Source organism: Astatotilapia calliptera, chromosome 22, assembly GCF_964374335.1.
Source record: "Astatotilapia calliptera chromosome 22, fAstCal68.1, whole genome shotgun sequence".
NCBI classification, from domain to species: Eukaryota; Metazoa; Chordata; class Actinopteri; order Cichliformes; family Cichlidae; genus Astatotilapia; species Astatotilapia calliptera.
In genome coordinates this window covers 34,152,288-34,172,989 of record NC_137442.1, presented here as the reverse complement: position 1 = coordinate 34,172,989, position 20,702 = coordinate 34,152,288, and the positions used below count along the sequence as shown (strand labels likewise).

Sequence of the window (20,702 nt, the reverse complement as noted above, 5' to 3'; positions counted from 1 at the left end):
TTTAGAACTTGTTTGGCTTTCAGAATGTAGAATGTATATTCTTTTCTTTTCTTTCTTTTTTTTTCTTTTTTTTCGAGAAAGAAAATTTGTATCAAAAATATTTTAAATAAAAGTTCATTTTCAAAAAACCAGTATGAGATTGAGACTAAGGCTTTGAAGTCTTCCTGGCAGTCTGCTGTGACCTCTAGCATCAGCAAGACATTTTCACCCAGAGAGCTTCTGATCAGTGGATATTTTCTCTTTTTAGGAACATGCTCTGTAAACCAAAGAGATGGTTGTAAGAAAATCCCAGTATTTCAGCTGTTTTACTCAGACCAACACCTCTGGGACCAGCAACCATTCAAAGTAAACTTAAATAACCATTCTTCCCAATTAACATCAGTATGTCCCATTGCTAGGTTTGCTTAGTCTACCAGCATATTGTCAATAGCAAGGATGAACTTCCAAGGGTCTTGTGCTCACCTCAGTGTTGTGAAGCCCAACAGTAGGCTGTAATGGAGTAAACTGATATATAACCACTTGACTTTAATACCATTTAACCATATTCTGTTCAGTGAATGTCAACCTACAAAGAAAGAAGACTGCTGCTCCTACATAATTCTGCTTCATTTAAATAATTTTTGGTCATCAGGCCTATTGAGTCAAGGTCTTTCTGATCACAAACGTTTCCATTACAAAATCCTGTTTTTACCCATTCTTCCTGTGCCAAAATGATGACTGTATTTAGATAAGAAAAGTCTGGTTTTAGTCGGCCTGTCAACACAATTTAAAAAAACAGGTATCTAGTTTGAAGTCTACACTTTCACTACACATTGAAATGGGGAGATTGCAAGGGCGCAATGCTGCAATATCATGTTTAATAGGTCATTTGATACCGATGCTACTCTGATGAGTATGCGAGTTAAAGCCCTTGTTATAGGAAGCAAATGCTTGTCTCCTCTGCTGCTTTGCTTTGTATACACAGTCATAATAAAAAGGAAGTACATCTTCTGTTCAGTTCAGTTTTGCATGGCAGGATATACCAGGTGTTAAAATGAGGTAAATACAATCTGAGATAAGCAACGGTACATGGGATATTACATCATGTCAATGTTTATAAAAAAAAAAAACATAAGCCAATCAGTGCCAAAATAGGTGAGCAGTGCATGATAAACTAAGTACTCCCTGTGATTCAGTAGCTTGTAGGACCACCTTTAGCAGCAACAATTTGACATAATTGTTTCCTGTATGACTTAAACACTTTCTCGCATTGTTATGGAGGAATCATAGTAAATCAAGTAAATGTATTACTGAAGGTGCTACTGACATGGTAAATGGACTGATTCTTATATAGTGTTTTTTACTCTCCTGGAGCACTCAAAGCACTTTAATGATATGACATTCTCACCAAATGTTGGTAACAACCCATGCAATCCACACATGCAAAGAAATCAATACACAAAGTCCATAAATGATGTGTAATAATGAGAAATGACACAGGGACAAACCTTTAGAAATGTAGTTAGTTCGACAACTGGGGATGTGTTCAATACTGATTTGCTTTTTACTGTAATGGTTATTTGAGAAATAGCAGTGTAGGGATGTATTTATTTATGTAAATACGATCTGGTAACATAAAAAAAACCCTATTCAGGCATCTATCTGCTCTTTGATCTTGTATCGTTGTTGTATTATTGAATCTTGAACTGTAACAAAGGACAAGGAGGGAGTAAACTTCTGTCCAGCTTCTTCAGCTGAGTGAGTGCAACCGCTTGGAAGCAAAATCAATGACTTAGTGAGTCATCTCTCTTGAATTGGAGTTCTCGGAGAAATACACAATTAAGGGTGGCCATGCATACACTCTCATTCAATTATTTCCCCTCTTGTTGTGCTTTAAAGGAAGATTTAAAGGGAGCAAGCAGAGCTCATTTTAAGATAAACGTGTAGTTATAAAGCTTTCAATGGTGCTATAAAGCATTTTTTTTACTTCTCTAAGTTGGTTTGTTAGTCTTGGGCACTCACATGTACACAGGTTATTTGATCCATTATCCTGGCAATGACATGCCTGCTGGATTTAAAAAGTGCAACTTTTGTTGTCAGGACAGTCACTCAAATGGGCTGAATTAACCCTTAACCTTGAAACACCAAAAACCTTTGAGGTAAAAGCAAGACCTGTTCTACCATCTTGGACAGTCACACTCTTTAACAACACAAACACAGAGTAGTGAAGGATAAGAAAAGTGCTGATCGCCAATTCTCCATAGGCATAGGCAGACACAAGATATTAAGAGCTGGTCTTAAATTTATCTTGTTCATATTCCTGGTTGATATTTTCCTTCTCTGGGACATGTTTAATCTCCAAAAAAGGACACAGAAGGGAAGCTTAAGTGGTTTGCAATAGAGGTTGATAAAGAAGAGGACATGGCAGCCCTTGCAGCCAGTTCTTATCGTCATCTGGAAGGACAGATATGGTGTTCATCTTTCCAGACTGTTAAAATATTGAACTTAATTGTAGAAAGAAGTTGGGTGTTTCAAATACTTGTGATTGCTTGCAGTCACACAATTTCTGTTTCCAAAATACTGTTTATCTCATTTGAAAAGTCTTTTCCTAAATATTGTTTATTTTTATGGCTCTAATAAAGATGTTGTATCATTTCTTCACAAAGTCTAATCTTCGCATCTGTTACATTAACAATCTGCTAAGCTCAGAACTCAAAATGGGTGATGACTGTTGCTGTACTGAACCCCATAATAGATCGATCTGCCGTTTCTCCTAATAACATGGTGTCACTGTACGTTTAAAACAGTACATGGAAGTGTGTGGTCTTTGCGATAATTGAAGGTTGCACCATCCAGATCATCAAGAATAAGTCTTAGGTTGGGCTTAGACTTGGGGAGAAGCAACCTGTCTCTGAGTAGACTCCTTTGATTATTTATGACCACATGCGGAGGATGTTCAGCATCGTCCATAATGTCCAGCAGTTTCTTTAGTGTCGTCTTCTCTGCCACTGTCACCAGAATGTCCAGCTTCATGCCGGCCACAGAGCCAGTCTTCCTGATTAGTTTTTCCAGCCTGGGTGAGTCCTCCTTTGCTGTTCTGCTCCCCCTACACAACACAGCATAGAAAGGTACACCGGCAACCACCGACTAGTAGAACATCCACAGGAGTTTCCTGCAGATGTTGAAAGACCACAGCCTCCTGACGAAATAGTCTGCTTTGGCTTTTTTTTTTATACAGGTGCTGCGTGTTGTATGACCAGTCCAGTTTGTTGTCCACCCACAGTCCGAGGTACTTGTACATGTTGACCACCTCCTTAACTGGCACTGCACCTGGTCTGGACCTTCCGAAGTCCACAACCAGTTCCTTGGTCTTCAATGTGTTGAGCTGCATGTGGTTTGTGTGACTCCATGTAACAAAGTTCCTCACCAGACTCCTGTACTCCTCTTCCTGACCATCCCAGATACACCCCATGATGGCTGTATCATCCGCAAATGTCTGAATATGGCGTGATTCAGAGTTATAGCTCAAGTCAGAGGTGTACAGGGGGAAGAGAAGGGGGGACAGCACAGTTATTGTGGTGCTGACCACAGTGTCAGACGTGATGTCCTTCAGCCTGACGTACTGTGCTCTGTTGAGTTTTTCCTGGAGCAGACGGGGCTGGATTGTATAATAGGCACTAGAAAAGTCGAGGAACAGGATCCTTACCGTGCCTTATCCTGGTGCGAGTGAGCTCTGTGTAGGAGGTACAGAATAGCATCCTCCACACCGACATCTGCCTTGTTAGGCGAACTGTAGTGGGTCCAGGTTATGTTGTACCTGGGGCTGGAGGAGGTTGAGAAAGAGCTGCTCTAGAGTCTTCATAAGATGTGATGTCGGTGCCACCGGTCGAAAGTCATTTAGCTCATTGGCCCGGTTCTTTTTGGGGACCGGAATGACGCAGCATGTCTTCCAGAGGGTTGGCACTCTCCCCAGTCATAGACTGAGGTTAAAGATTTGTTGTAGCGGCTCCCCTAGTTCAGCAGCACAAGCCTTTAACAGCCTAGGACACACCTTGTCTGGGCCTGCTGCCTTCCTGGAGCAAAACTTCGGCCATGTCCACACTAATACATTTTCATTTGAAAACACATCTTTTTCTCTCCGTTTTGGCCTTCCGTCCACACTGAGGCAGCGTTTTTGGTCAAGGAAAACGCAGCGTTTTGAAAACGCTCTCCAAAGCGTATACATTTGAAAACGCAGTTTTCGCGTTGCAGTGTGGACAGAGAACCCGGAGCCTTTTCGAAAACGATGACACATTTTAGTTATGTGATGCAGTCATATGACCAATTAACCTAAGATAGCGGAAGGCATTATACAGCAGTTGTTTTGTTTGCGCTCAATTATTTCAGCCATATTAACGATTAATATCAGTTTGTACATGCACCAAATAGCTTTTCTTCAATTTCTTTAATTCTCAATAGCTTTTGCAACTTTGTACTTTTGTGTTACTCGCAGCAACAACGCCACCTCATTGTTAGTCCATTTAAAAACCTCTGTGCTTTTCCTTGGCATTTTGCCGGGACGTTTCAGTTTCCGCGGCAGAAATGAGGCAGATCGAATCGTCTTGGTTTCACGCATGCGCAGTACTGGAACGTAAGTGTTTTCGGCCTTTTCAATGTGGACGCACAACTCTGTGAAAACAGAGGGGCTCTGCAGTAGAGGGGGGGGGGGGGGGTTGAACTCACCGAACTAACACAACAAGTCCCTCAACATGTTTGTACTCTCTGCTCATGTTGCCTTCATATTAAATAATGTTTTTCTTTTTAAAAAACTTATTTAAAAAATTGCACTCAACAACAAACACATCCTCCCTAACATAAAAAGTCACTTTAAGGGCCAAATTTGAGACCCCTGCTTTAAGACATTATCTAATACAGAACATAAATATCTCCCTTATGCAGATGGTTTGCCATTAATCCTTCAGGACCCCATTCTTCCTTGCCGCAAACATTTAAGGTTAGAGAGAAGTCTCCAGCTACTCTCTGAACTGGTCAAACTCTACCATTTTACCTCTTTCAACCAGTTTTCCACAAGAAAACCTAAATATTCTGGGATGAAGGTAGGATCAAAGTTCACAGTTCAATTTCTTGAATACTGACAACTTAAAATCTGTTATCCTATACTCCAAAAAATTTATAAAAGCCTTACTCTCCAAACTCAGTACAGTAACTGCTGAATCATTGTCTTAAGAAAAAACTATCCAACATTTAAAAAACTTTGCTACTCTAATACATTAAGGTACCTATCTATTCAATTCAATTCAATTTTATTTATACAGCGCCAAATCACAACTGCAGTCGCCTCAAGGCGCTTTATATTGTACAGTAGATTGTACAATAATAGATCTATCTATATGTCTACAAAATCGACTGCCACCTGCTGGATTAGATGAGTTGAAACACAAATTTTGCATTACACTGATGAACCTAGAACCTATCAAAACCTGGCCCATAATGTTTTTGTTGTCCAAAGCACAACTATGCTTTTGTTTTGTTTTTCTGTTTTTATAAACTGGTTAAAACTGAGACTTTTGAGAATGCTACAGATCTCTATCTTGGTGACAGACCTTTCATAACGCAGATGAGGTTGCTCCCAGATTGGATCTTGTCCATCCCAACATTTCCTACCCCTATGACACAACCCTTTTTCCATGAGAAAATGGAAACATCAGCCTTGGCTGCCAGAGACAACATGGGAGACAAAAAAAATATCTAAGCTTGATTTTAATCCTTCATCTCCTGATAAGGCATGGCTAGGAGATCCAACTTTTTGTTAATGGACTCAAAAACACTTACCTGAATGTCGGTTGTGAGTAAGTCCTCGGCATCAGTTGACAAATCAGTCTTTCTAACTTGGTTGGGTTTTGTTTCTTGGATCTGTTGATGAAATCTTCAAGTTCTTCCACTCTGGGTGGTGCTGTCACTTGTCGTTGTATGGTTGTTTGTTTTGAAATTAGCTGTTTAAGTGTAAATAGTAATAAAACTAGTTAAGTTTAAAGCGGAATCTTGCAGTCAACGCTACAACCTTTGAATCTTAAATTTTGCACTGGAAATTTTGCGATCTGACATCGGGCTATTTAGATATGGGAAATTAGAAGTCATCCAGGCCTTTATGTCTTCACTTCAGCTAACTGATTTGTATCATACAGCTTCATGGATAAGTAAAGGTGGCTGTCATCTGCATAGCAATGCAAATCTATACAGTGTTTTCAAACTCCATGACTAGCTTTTGAAGTAAAGATACCTCAGAAATGCCACAAATTGGCGTCTCTCAGATAGATATGATTGAAACTTTGCAGTGTAATTCCTTTCATACCTATGGTGTGTTCTAGTTCTCTGTAATAAATTGTTATGGTCAACAGTATTGAATACTGCCCTGTTATCTAGCAGGACAAGCACAGAGATGAGTCCACTGTTGGAGGCCATAAAAAGAATATTTATAACCCTCACTAGTGTGCATCCTAGCACAGAAACACTGCTGACTGAAACTCGTCATATAAACCTTTCTTCCGCAAATATTTAGTTAACTCTTTGACACCTACTCTTCAAGATTAAAAGGTTAGAAACCGGTCTATAATTAGTTAAGACAGCATTAATTAATGCTAAAACTTACTTGAGCGGTCTTGTAGGAATGGGGCCTAAAAGATGTGCTAGTGTTAGTGGAAGAAATTCAGGTCACCTCAGAATGATCAATATTGGGAGCAAGACTCTTAAGGAAATATCAGCAGTTATTAAAGTAGCACTATTCAATGATACATGTGTGGGAAGGCTGGTAATATTTTTTTCTCTCAATCCACCCATCTGTTCTCTTCTGTTTACTCTATTTCGGGTTGTGGGGGTGGGGTGGGCCTTAAGTATTTTGTTAATTGCTGGGTAGGGTCAGCTGTACAAAAGGTGTGACGCCTAAGGAGGGACACACCTATATAAATTGAAAATCACACCAGGCTCTACAAAGGCCGTAACTACTGTATATTTGCTCTCTGAATGGTGTTTTTTATAGTGATGATGTAAAGCAATACTTTCTAATCACACTGTCTAGTGGTGGTCTGACTGGTGTCTAAAAACACAATGATGTAGTTTGGTTTTGAGTTCATACTGGATCAGTAGGGGAAAAACAAAACACCTGCGCATTCAAGAATAAATACTTGAAGAACGAATGCTATGCGCCCTTGCTAAAAAGGTGTAGTACTCTTAACATACTGACTCATTTCAAAGCTCACAAACTATTTTTTTAAGATTAAAACAAAGGGCTTTAGGTCAGAGATGAAAGGTGAGTTGTATCTGCAGTTAAGACTTTACTACTTTAGTTATTGTACATTTTTCAGGGTAAAAGAGTTTCAGATAGCAGACCGTATATATGGGACCCCTGTACTGGAGTGGACAGCACTAAACCTCTGTACATTCATCAAGTTTGGCTGATGAAAAAAATGCCTCTTGTCCTGAGATTTATTTTAATTTCATACATGGTTATGTTACAGTGACAGAGATAAAAACACACGAATAACTATTTATCAAACTTATGAACTTAAAATGAACGTACTTTTCCAAGTTTTTCTAGAGACGGGGTTGGAGAAAATATTTCCAGTATACCGTAAATGAGCATTATTATTGGTAAAAAGCAAAATGTATAATTAAGTGAAAGTTATAAAAAAATACATACATTTCACAATACATGTGAAAACGAGTTTATATTTTATTCTGTAACCTTGTACACTTTCTTTTGATGTATTTTGTGTTTGTGGAACATAAACAAAGCATTTTTTTCATAAAATGTCAATATAGTTGAGCAGTTCTCTCGGTGGTTCAGTCAACTCTACCTTTTTTTTTTCCTGCAAAGTCCATTTCTGACAGGGATAATCTTCCTTCAGGGATTATGAAGCTATCTTGTAGTCATCACTTTTTGTCAGCTTAGCTCATATTAGCCAGTAACCCATGGCTAAACGGTCTGAGCTTTGTATCTCAGTTCAAAAGGAACACCAAAGATTTGTGGCACGGTTCAACTATACATCATTTAAACCAGCACGGTGGTTGTTCACAAACCCCAGTTTCAGAGCTCAATAAGTAAAGACGAACTGCCTAGATGATCCCTTTTTTAAGCCTCCTGCCCTTGGTACATCTTGTGGGGGCAAAATTGAGGTAGAATACATAATATTGGTGCTAAGGGGTAACAATAGATTGTGAAAACAGATTGTCCTATTCTTTAAAAAGGAAAAGCTGCAGTTGTGCCTTAATTGCACGAGTGAGTTGATTCCACGGAAAAACCAGAGGCCTGTTTTAAAATTTCAGACTAGAGCCCCAGCAGCCTCTGAAGAGCAGATTTCAGAATTAGTGATTCACCATGGCACACAGCAAATGGTCTCTCAATCAGAAAAGGACGCGCGCCCACCAAACAGTGTAGAGCTGAATAAACAACTCTGTCTACCCCAGTATTTGCTTTTTATGGGCTGTCTGACTCCCCAGTGTGGCATGCAGAACACTAAGTTTTTGATTTTTGAGTCTTTCCCATTGCTCAAAAAGCCCAAAGGCTGCTTGACTGAATTAGGAGCTGGAGTGTTATCTCCCTGACAGAGGGAGAGTGCTGATTGCTGTTCTCATTGGTAGTAAAGCGCACGTATGCCTGGTGTAATAGCAGCCATAGAAACCACATCAGCCAAGTAATTGTTTAGGCAGCCTCAGAAAATTAAGAGGACAATATTAAAATGTGTTTGCTTGGCTTCATCCAGCTTCTAAGTTTTTTCTCCTGCAATGTTAGTTTGCTGGGTGATTTTAATATACATCCAGACACTGTCACTAATACTCTTATGAGAGATTATTCATCATCTGTTAATAGCGTTGGCCTGCAACAATTTATTGATTTTCAGTCTCACTCTAAGGGCCGTATTCTTGATATTATGTGATGTATGCAGTGTTACTCCTCAGAACCGTATAGCATCTAATCTTTCCATATCTGGCCACAAGCTGGTATCTTTTGATGTCCATTTAATATTATCTAAGTCAAACTCTTTTCGCTCTATCATATCGCAATATTAAAAACATTGACATAACTGCCTTCTCCTGTAGAACTGACAGACAATTGATCTACTCCTGATAAACTGGTGTCTTACTACAATAATGGACTACACAGTCTACTCAGTACTTTCCATTGAAAACTTGGACTGTCTATTTCATTCACTCTGCTCCTTGGTTTACTCTGGATTTATGCAAACTTAAAACTAAAGATTGCTTGGAATGGCTTTGCACAAAGACTGGTCTTGCTGTCCATATGTATCGTCAACACGTGGAATTATAAGGATGCTCTGTCTGCAGTCAAATATGAATATTATGCAGTACTAATGAGGTCTGGTGAAGGAAATACAAGGACTCTCTACATTAAATCACCTGACAATTTTCCACCTCAGGTTTACTGCACTGAGCATTAGAACATTTTTATAGCCTTTTTCAGTACTAAGGTTAGTAACATCTGTCAGCAGCTGGCTCTAGATAATTCCACATATGGCACACTGTATGATTTTAAAGAAATCTAAACCTTCTACGTGTTGCCTTGACCCACCTCTGACTGGCAACATCCTGTTTATCCCCTCTCTCTCTCCTTTAATAACTGAGGTTATTCACTCTTCCCTGATCCCTGGGTTTTTTCCTCTACCTCTTAAAACAGCTGAGATAAATCTAACACTTCAGAAACCCGGTGAACCTCAATAAGTACCGTTCAATTGCAAATTTACCTTTTCTTTCAAAAGTTGTTGAAAAAAATGTTGTTGTACACCTTAATAACAGTCATTCGTTTGAACAATTTCAGTCTGGTGTTCTGCCACTTCACACTACAGATGAAGTCCAGGACAAAATCACAAATGATCCACTAATGGCAACTGACTTTGGGCTGTTAGCCATGCTTTCTCTATGATCTGAGCTCTGCCTTTGATACAGTGTCTCATGATATTCTTTTAAAGAGATCAGAATCGGTTGACATCATTGGCACTTGCCTGATTTTAAACCATATCTCTCAGGTTGTAATTGGCAAGTACAGTTAAAAAAAAAAAAATCAGATTACAAGCTTGCCTGTTGTCAGTAATGTTCCCCAGGCCCTAAAATCAGAACTGTTGCTAAATATCTACTGTCAGTTTGATTTATTTTTAATTTTTTAAGAGAGCGAAAACCTTTGCCATTGATGAATTCTTCCCCTTGCCACGCAGGATAAAATCCTTTTTGAGGAGCGTGGAACTCCTTAGATAGTTCCCTTCCAGTATGTAGTGAGCACCATATTGGATAGTAAATATTCAATTCAATTTGTGGTCCATAGTGGGTTGCAAAAAGAAGGCTAAATCCTCTGGGTTTCTTGCTGTGAAATCTACTGTGTGATGCAGGGTCTTCTAATCTTCTGCACACTTCGACAAAACCCTGAGGAAGTAACGACTAATCATTATCTGCAAAGGGTCTTATAGTCCCCTTCTTCTCTCTGCCTTTCCAGTACGACATGGCTATCACCTGATGTTGGCATCCAATTACTCGATGTAACTCCAATCATTTGATTTTGAGTCACACCTTGTTGTTCTCTTGTTGCGCTCTCTCTCCTTATCTCTGTATCAAAAGTTACTTCATTACTGTCGTCACACTTAGTTAGCATAGTTCACTTCAGTTTACATAATTTCAATGTGTTTTGTTTTTTTTGTTTTTTTAATTTCGATTATACCCTATATGCAGTTCCCTGCATTAGCAGGCTAAGATCTACCATTGACATTTTTATAACAAAGGAGATCTTTTAGCTGCTGTCCACTTATACAAATGTGCACGGGAGGTGAATGTGTGAGGATTGGAGGAGTATAGATGAAGTGGACATGAGAGCATACAACAGAATAAAGCAACTTGTGGCATGTTGGATGACAACATTGGAAGTTCCCAGGAAGCAGGAGCACCTTTTGCATCTTCTTCTCATTTTGTTGGTTGTGGGTAGCTCTGGGTTGTTTCCCCTGATTGTGCCAACCAGAGCCAGTTATCATCTGAGGTAGGGCTGTGCGATATGACAAAAATCTCATATCCCAGTATAAGACATTAATCGTCCTGACAACGATATAAATCACAAAAATGTAATATTTTTCTGTAAATTCTGTGAATCTCAGGCAACTTGACTTGCGTGAAGTTTTTCCAGCTGGTGTAACCAATGCATGAAACTATACATTTTTAGTCATAAGTTGTGACGGCCACCATTTTCTTTCAAAGTTTGAGTCTAAGGTTAACTTTTAAGCACCCGATGGCTCTTTTTTCTCATCTGTAAACTCTCTGCATACTCTTTCACGTGATTCAGTTTATTTTGAAAAGTCTCAACAGGATCTTGAGCTTTATTGTGAAAGGTTTACATGGAAAACAAACAAGCGGACAGCAGAGCCAAGTGATGGTTTTACCGTCATTGTTGCTAACGATAACATGTAAAAACAGGCGCTTGTCCGTCAGTAGTGTGGTTATTTTAAATATAAGAGAAAGAGAGAACTTTAAGAAATTAATATAGCCACTACAGTGACCATCAAAACGATGAAAAAATATTGCTGTAAACTGTTTATTTTACGACACCACAAAACAAACGATAGTGTAATAGGAAACAATAGACGTTTTTATATCGTCATTCAATATATATCATTATATGGAACAGCCCTAATCTGAGGAGCTGCTCTGCCAAAGTGAAGCAAGTAAAGACGTTGTCAGTGTGTCCTTGGAGCTCCTCTGTTAGTTGGCATGTGAACCCGTTTCCCTTTTTTACATTGTTTACATTTGTGTCTTAATAAAGGCAAAAGGCATAGAGATATGTCACATGGGCAGTGTTTGGTGTAAGGTGTTTTAGAGTTATACATTACTTTAATCAAAGGAGCTTGTTCTGTAATGCAGTAGTGTACTGCACTTGCTCCACTTGCGCTGACTTCAGCTCATTGCAGAGGAGGAAAATAGCCAAGCTAGCTTTTGAGGACATTACTTTTATTTTTTGCTGTGGGAAGTGTCAGGAATGTGACGGTAAAGTGCATACTGAGCCTGTCATTTAAAAAAAAAAAAAAAAAAAAATCAGAATTGAATCTACAAGGATGTGCAAAAACAGAATGCTAACATAAAGGAAATAGATAATCTCAGTATGATGTGAAAACTGACTGTATGCAAAGCCCAGCCAAGGACTGATTTTTCATCAGGAAACAAAAGCAGTGATTAGCAGTCACGTTGTAACCTTAATTTCTGCTTGTGGTAATTTCCACAGTAGAATCACTGAAGTGATAGCTGTGAGCTGCTATTTGGACTAGTCCACAGTTTCACCTTTGCTGTCTTTGTGTTGGTTCTCTCAAAGAAACATATTTTGTGCCCTGATTAGGTTAGGAATTTGTGCTAGAGTAAATGTGTAGCCTAAGGTTTATATTATTAAATGCTAATGATGTGTCAGTGGATCTCAGACCATGTTACAGAGTAATGCAAAATTATCTTTTTTTTTTTTTTTTTTTTACTCCTAACCTCTAACCTCTATGGCACAGCTTCGCATCTACCACATGTGTTGCACGCTGTGGCTCACAGGAGCAGTTTTCATTTGAATGGGATGACTGTTCAGTAAGGTTAATACTGGTCTTTGCTTCCAGGGTGTTACGGTGTGGACGGCGAGAGTGACTCGATTATGAGCTCGGCCTCTGAGAATTCAACAGAGCCTTGGTTCTGTGATGCCTGCAAGAATGGAGTGACTCCCAGCTGTGAGCTATGCCCAAACCAGGATGGCATCTTCAAAGAGACGGATGCTGGGAGGTGGGATACAGTGGCACAATGACCTGGTGGTCAGTTGCCATTTAGAAGATACAGCAAGTGGAACATGTTCAGAAACAAATAACAGCTAATGATCTGTGCTATTCAAAATGCTGCAGGGATCCAAAGACTGTCTGAACTGTGTTATATATTCAGTGCTGAGGAGAAAAGCAGGTTTGATTAAGAAGGAAAATAGAACTGTTGGAGGAATGGAGGGAGGAGAAAAGAGAGGAAGAAAAAGAGTGAGAGAAAAGACTGTGTTATGTGAAGCGTGGAGACTTCAGCCACGTTATCGCTGATAGTGCTCCTCAGCCAGGCTGCACACGAATTTACTACTTCAGTAGAGCATGAAAAACACAGCAAATTAAACTGTGAAGCGGTTGCTTGCTAGAGATGGATATCTTTATATTGGACTTTGGATTCTCTTGCCTAAAGTCCACATTTGAAACTGTCTCACACCAAACTGTAGCATGAGTCTGGGCCTACATAAATCTATGAGTCAATTTCTTTTTGAGTATCTGAGAAACTAGTTTCATGATATTAAGTGTCTTATTGTCTACACAAATTCTCTACATTAAATGCAAAAATAAACCATAGCCATGATTTATCAGTTCACAGCTTTTTGTGAAATCAGCATCCAGGAGTCGAAATGTTTAAAATGCTACTTGATTCTGAGCCATTTCCAATTCTGGATTTTTCTACCATTCTTTGTACCATTTGTTCACCAATTTTGCTTTTATTCTTTGATGTTTTCAGGTGGGTGCATGTGGTTTGTGCCCTTTATGTTCCTGGAGTGGCATTTGGAGACATTGATAAGTTGCGACCAGTAACACTCACAGAGATGAATTATTCAAAATATGGGGCCAAGGCAAGTTCTCTTTTTGCTCACTGATGAAGATTAATTTCAATGTAAATAGTGTTTATCGGCCATGAGGCCAATCCGTGCAAAGACTGGGGTCGTACCATTAGTGAAAGGAGGAGGGGGGCAGGCGTTCGGAAGACAGCAAGTGTAGTGGTACAGGCAGTTACACGGCGAGACCTGCAAGCCAGATTTAAACGCAAGCTTGTCGGGGGAAAAATGAAGAAATGGGCGAAAATATAAAATGAGCAGCATCTGGCTACATTTCAATGATATTAGTGAATTTCTAAAATTAGGAGGTGGCTAAAGTGAAGCCCAATTTTATTTTCATTGAGGAAAAAAAAGAAAAACTGGACAGTCTTTGTAATGAGCTGCCAGAACTTTTTCTGTAATCTTGCATCATGCTGACGAATTTTTTTGTCACAGCATCTTTTTCTTTATGATGTAGAAAAAGTTAAATTTGTAACTTCTTTACATTGACAGAAAGGAGAGTTTCACTGGTCCCGCCCACTTATGATCAGAGAGGGCTGAGTTTGACGCCCATAAACTAGAGGCTGTATTCAGACATTTTTCTCGCAGCAAAACTGATTAAACACCGGAGATGCTCTACTTACAGTAATCATTATGATCAGTAATGGGGCACAATTTAAAAGTGGCACGTTCCACCCCTAAAGTTGCTGAAGTTACCTGTTGAGAAGGCACTTAGTGGGGGCAAAGTTCCAAGGAACAAGTTTGAGAAATTCGGCTTTAGAGCTTTTCAGCTAAAGTTTCGTCAGTCTGAACTGATGTATAAGCGAGGTAATTGTGCTAAATACAAGCGTTAAGGTGAGGCTGATTTATCATGTAAAACCTGAAAGCAGCTTAAGTAGAAATTCACATGGAAGCGTCAGAATTTCAGTAGATAATCCAAAATATCTGTCAAAATGAAAACCGGCTAACAGTGAAACAGTTGCATACTGGCATTTTTGAAAAATGAAAAAATGTTATGTGTTATTTTTGTTATGAGCAGGAGTGCAGTTTCTGTGAGGATGCCCGTTTTGCCAGGACTGGTGTGTGTATCAGCTGTGATGCAGGAATGTGTCGATCCTACTTCCACGTCACCTGTGCACAGAGGGAGGGGCTTCTGTCTGAGGCTGCAGCGGAGGAGGTAGGGCGACCTTGTTGGCAGCTTAACGAAACCAGCATTATTAGTGAACGTTCTTCCCTCAGAGAAATGAAGAGTCCATGAATATGCAGATATTTTCCATTTAAATACTTGGGTGGTTGATTGGTAACAGTTGATTCTTGATATGTCATTTACACCGTACAAATACGTTTATTAATTTAGCTTCAGTGGTTGTCATGTCAGAAGTGTTAAAAGGATGTTTTAAATTCAATAATACATTAGTCTGCTCAGCAAAGAATTATGACTTTTTGTGTAATGACTATTGGCTGTGCAGCTCTTAAAACAAACCAACAAACAAAAAACTAGGAAGTGAACTTGATGCTATAAATTTGTCAGCTCAATAACAGTCACCTGTTAAACAAAGCGGTGTTAGCTGTTGAAACTGTAAGCAGCATATGTGTAGTGACTGGCAGAACAAAAAACAACTGTTTGGTCTTGGGTTTGCACAACCTATGCCTGTTGCTGCAAAAACTATCATAACTAAACCAAAATGTCACTAAAAAGTGAAAAAATAAAATAAAGTTTCCTTGATTCCTGGAGGTCTCTAAACTGAACCTCTTGCCCTGTGTTTGAACCATCCATCTGGGGCTGCAACGATTCAGCCTTCGATGCTTCGTTTAACACACGGCTCTGCAGCGTGCAGATGTGTTAAACTATGTAAACGCAAGTGCTTCACCCACATTTGAGAAATCTGCAATACAAACATATTTAGGAGCAGTGCATGAATAAAAAGTTTGACAACATTAAGCCCGCACAGCCTGCAGTTTTCTTTTGTTTTGTTTTTTTAAACAAAAACATTAATAACACAACAGCAGCAGTGATGATGACTCTGGCAGTTTAACATGGAGCTGGAGTCTGTTTACACGCAGCAAAGAGGAGGAGCCATTACAGAGATGTGAGCTCAGGTTGAATGAAAGAAAAATGTGTTTCCAGCATCCTCCCTGTGATCACCATTTAAACCTTTACTGGGACAAAAGTGAGCAGGAGTCCTTGATCAAAGCACCTGGTTAACGAACGCTGATGTGAAGAAAAGCAAATTTTGAATTTTGAATTCATTTATTTATTTAAAAGGGAGGGCAGCACGGTGGCACGGTGGTTAGCACTGTTGCCGCACAGCAAGAAGGTCCTGAGTTCAATTCCACCATCAGGCCGGGGTCTTTCTGTGTGGAGTTTGCATGTTCTCCCCGTGTTTGCGTGGGTTCTCTCCGGGTACTCCGGCTTCCTCCCACTGTCCAAAGACATGCAGCTTGTGGGGATAGGTTAATTGATTAATCCAAATTGCCACTAGGTGTGAATGTGTGAGTGAGTGTGAATGGTTGTCTGTCCCTGTGTGTTAGCCTTGTGACAGACTGGCGACCTGTCCAGGGTGTACCCCGCCTCTCGCCCTATGACAGCTGGGATAGGCTCCAGCGCCCCCCGCGACCCTGAAAAGGATAAGCGGAAGCGAATGGATGGATGGATGGATATTTAAAAGGGACAGTGCAGTTAAACATAGTTCAAGTGCAAGACATGAGACTGATGTACCGCACATAGGTTTATAGCTACTGCTAATTTTCAACAATTGTCCCTTGTTGGGCTAACAATCTAAATAAATACATATTACAATAAAACATACATTTTCATAAAACCAAATTACATCATAAATACAATTACAATTGAGAGACAATTTAAAATAAAATTAAAATCATCAGATAAAATGACTACAACTTTGGTTCCCCTTTAACCACACTTTAGATCCTTTACATTGAAGGTTAATGTCTGTAATGTTGTAGCTGCTCCATCCACCGCTGTTTGTTTTACACAGAGAAAAATCTACAGTAAGCCTCCAGAAGTTTATTTATTAAAATATGCAGATGAACTGTTAACTTGGTCTGAGACCGTGTTTAAATTATACAGCTTGCTGACCGTCCTATTTTACACAAAGATACCTTCCAACAGTTTTTCAGATTGAAAGTGAAATAATATAATATATTATGTTTAAATAAATAAGATTAATGTTTAAAAGTAAAAATACAAGTTTTCTTCACAAGTCCATGAAAATGGTTGGACACTGAATTAATACTAATATCATGTCTACTTTAAGTCATAACTTCTTGTTTTTAGCAGCACAAAGATTTTGCATCATATGCTCATACTCGCTTTTCTTCATTGGAGACGCCACATACTCCTCATACTCATACTTTAAATACTTACAAACACAAACTCACTCATTCACGTGGACACGCAGATCCACATGCAAAAAAAATAATCCACATGAACACACACTGTCTACTTCATCTAGTAGATAAAACGCTGTCAGAACCCCTATTAATGCCTTCCAAAAAGAAAGAGTAAAGGTAAAAGTTGTGGCATAGTTATGGCATAGTCTAAATTGCATATATATGCAATTTAAACTATGCCATAATAAACGATAATATATCTTCTTTTTTTTGACTTTGCCTGTACTTGAGATTATTTATATGTATACAGTAGGGATGGGAATTGATCAGAACTTGGCGACTAAGGATTTCGTAGTTTTTGCAGTTGAACTTTAGAACATTACAATTTCTCAAATAGAAACCAATGAGCAGTTTATTCTGAAATACCTGTGATTTTTGTGAATGCTTATTATTGCTCATTTCTTGTTCAATTAATCCATGGAATAATTGAAAGATTACTCGATTACTAAAGAAATCGATACCTGCAGCCCCACATCCATGACGATCTTGTACCCTTGAGGACTTTTCTGCTCTTACCACAGTGCCACCAATTTTATTTATTTTTTTACCACACTTGGTACCTTTATGAAAAAAACCCAAATAATTTATCTTATGAATATTACTATAATAATACCAATAGACCAATTTTAACCAATACATGAAGTGAGAGAAGCGGTAAAATCAAGCCGAGAAAGAATCCACTAATTTTATTTTATTTTTCCTCACCTCCTTTACACAGCTTCTGTCAATAAAGCATCTACCACTTGGAGAAATCAAACTAGCGAGTGACAGATTTGATTGATAACAACTATTAATGAAGTTCTTTTGGAATATTGTCACTGCAGTCCACCAAGCAAAACAAATAAAATTCATATAACACAAGTATTTGGAAAAATGCCTGTTCACTGCAGCAGCCTAATCCAGTTAATCAGCTACAAATCCTCCACTACAACAGACTGCACACAGATGACTGTAGGAAGTCAGCAGCTGCAAAGCACTGCTTCTGCCTCAGCTGGATTTTTCACTTTAGTGAGTGGCAGGTTCTGAAAGTTCAACGTGGTAAAAGCTTTACAGGCTATTAATACCTGTTTTCCCACCAGTTATCTTAACTGTTAATTCCCATGAGTGCTCTTTATTTCCTCAGGATATCGCGGACCCATTTTTTGCATACTGCAAACAGCATGCAGACCGCTTTGACAGAAAGTGGAAAAGGAAGAATTACCTGGCCTTACAGTCTTATTGTAAAGTCTCTCTGCAGGAGAGAGAGAGACAGCTTACTCCCGAAGCTCAGGTAAGGATTGTTTGACCCATCCCATCTATACTAAAAACATGCACTATGTTTAGTCTAAATGACAAAGGACAGTTTGGATGGGTGAGATAAATTGTGTATTTTCGAAATAATATTTTACCCTAAAACAAGTTTAAGAAATGCTACAGTTTTCCTGTAACTGTTAATAAACCTGCACACAAAAGGAATAGGTTTGGGACAGAGGGAGGCGATCCCCACACAGCAGCATCACGTTGAGCTGACACGGATAGTTTAGCACCTGACTCCAAGAAAATGTAGAAATCACTCTGCTCATTGCTATTGCCCTTACTTTTCAGTTCTTTGGTCTGTACTTTGAGGTGGCCCTTGATCGAACTTATATTAGATCACAGTTTTGTATTTGTTGTAGGTGGTCTAAATGTGACTGCATGGTTATATCAGATTGACAGGCACACTAAAAGTCCCAGTTAACAAAATTTAGGCACTATAAGCAAGTGTGAGGGACAGCATGTGAAATTTTCATTGTCCCCAAATGTAAATACAATTGCACATATACAGTGCTTAGCATGAGGAGCACAAACTCCCAGGCATAGTCATAAAGAACTGTCTTTAACCAGAACACTGAGCAAGCAGAGCACTGCATGTATGTCACATCCACACTGTAAGAAGCACCCTGTGTTAGTACTTTCGTAGTCTCTTTCCTCCTTCAAGATGACTGTGCAAATGGGCAAAAAACGATGGGCTGAACTGGTTTCCACAATTCAGTGTTTCCTAACAGCGTGTTGTGTGAAATTCTTTTGAAAGTAGATGCTACTTATATATACTAAAAGTAGAACAGAGCACAATATATCCTGTTTCTAATAGCAAAGTGGTTGTATGTGTCCCACCTGCAGGCCCGAATCACTACTCGCTTGCAGCAGTACAGGGCAAAAGCTGAGCTGTCCAGAAACACTCGTCCTCAGGCATGGGTACCCCGGGAAAAACTGCCAAGACCTCTGACCTCTAGTGCCTCAGCTATCAGAAAGTTGATGAGGAAGGCTGAACTGATGGGCATCAGCACTGACATTTTCCCTGTGGACACATCTGATACCAGTGCCAGCATGGATGGACGCAGGAAACACAAGCAGCCTGCTCTCACAGCAGACTTTGTCAACTACTACTTGGGTGAGGAAACTGTGTCATCTCTGCTCTACGCTGTTCTGTTGCTTTGTGTCAAGTGTTAATTATTATGCTGCTATTTCACTTTACCAGCTAAAGTAGGTGGGTCTCTGAGAACAGTGAGAAAATGTTTCGCAGCAATTCTTTTAGAAGCTCCTTGTTTGTTGTGAGTGAAATTGATACTAAAGAAGAAAACACTGAGATTAGAAAACTGCAAAGCACTGCAGTGCAGTTTAGGAGAAATTTGAAAGTTTCTTGATGTCATGAGCAGAAAGGTGTGCCGTTTGCATGTATTCACTATACCTGCATGAGTTTACTCGAGTTACTCAGATGTTCTCCAAAAGTCCTAAGACATGCATATTAAGTTAGATAGTGATTGTGTGTCTGCAGTGCATGGATTTAACACTGTTACAGTGGCTTGCAAAAAGTATTCAGCCCCCTTGAACTTTTCCACATTTTGTCACATTACAGCCACAAACATGAATCAATTTTATTGGAATTCCAGGTGAAAGACCAACACAAAGTGGTGCACACGTGAGAAGTTGAATGAAAATCAAACATGATTCCAAACATTTTTTGCAAATAAATAACTGAAAAGTGGGGTGTGCGTAATTATTCAGCCCCCTGAATCAATACTTTGTAGAACCAGCTTTAGCTGCAATTCCAGCTGCCAGTCTTTTAGGGTCTGTCTCTACCAGCGTTTCACATCTACAGACTGAAATTCTTCTTTGTAGAACAGCTCCAGCTCAGTCAGATTAGATGGACAGCATTTGTGAACAGCAGTTTTCAGATCTTGCCACAGATTCTCGATTGGATTTAGATCTGGACTTCGACTGGGCCATTCTAACACATGGATGTGTTTTGTTTTAAACCATTTCATTGTTGCCCTGGCCCCTGGCTCAAAAGACTTGAGACTGGGGCGGAGGTTCACCTTCCAGCAGGACAACGACCCTTATGTTTAGGGTCGTTGTCCTGCTGGAAGGTGAACCTCCGCCCCAGTCTCAAGTCTTTTCCAGAAGAGGTTTTCTTCCACGATTGCCCTGTATGTGGCTCCATCCATCTTCCCATCAACTCTGACCAGCTTCCGTGTCCCTGCTGAAGAGAAGCACCCCCAGAGCATGATGCTGCCACCACCATATTTGACAGTGGGGATGGTGTTTTCAGAGTGATGTGCAGTGTTAGTTTTCCGCCACACATAGCGTTTTGCATTTTGGCCAAGAAGTTCCATTTTGGTCTCATCTGAGCAGAGCAGCTTCTTCCACATGTTTGCTGTGTCCCCCA

General features: G+C 39.5%; 1 protein-coding gene across 7 annotated transcripts in view; it reads left to right on the top strand.

Annotated features, from left to right (window-relative positions):
- Nucleotides 1–20,702, top strand: part of phf14 (PHD finger protein 14) — a 141,233-nt gene that overhangs the window by 11,314 nt on the left and 109,217 nt on the right. For all 7 annotated transcript variants that reach the window (XR_013904431.1, XM_026156303.2, XM_026156304.2 and 4 more), the window contains exons 5-9: nucleotides 12,618–12,777; nucleotides 13,531–13,642; nucleotides 14,643–14,780; nucleotides 18,141–18,287; nucleotides 19,157–19,427. Coding sequence is in view for 6 of the 7 variants with exons in the window: in XM_026156303.2 (XP_026012088.1) it covers nucleotides 12,618–12,777; nucleotides 13,531–13,642; nucleotides 14,643–14,780; nucleotides 18,141–18,287; nucleotides 19,157–19,427 (828 nt within the window). In the remaining variant the exon portion in view is untranslated. The remainder of the gene's footprint in view (nucleotides 1–12,617; nucleotides 12,778–13,530; nucleotides 13,643–14,642; nucleotides 14,781–18,140; nucleotides 18,288–19,156; nucleotides 19,428–20,702) is intronic.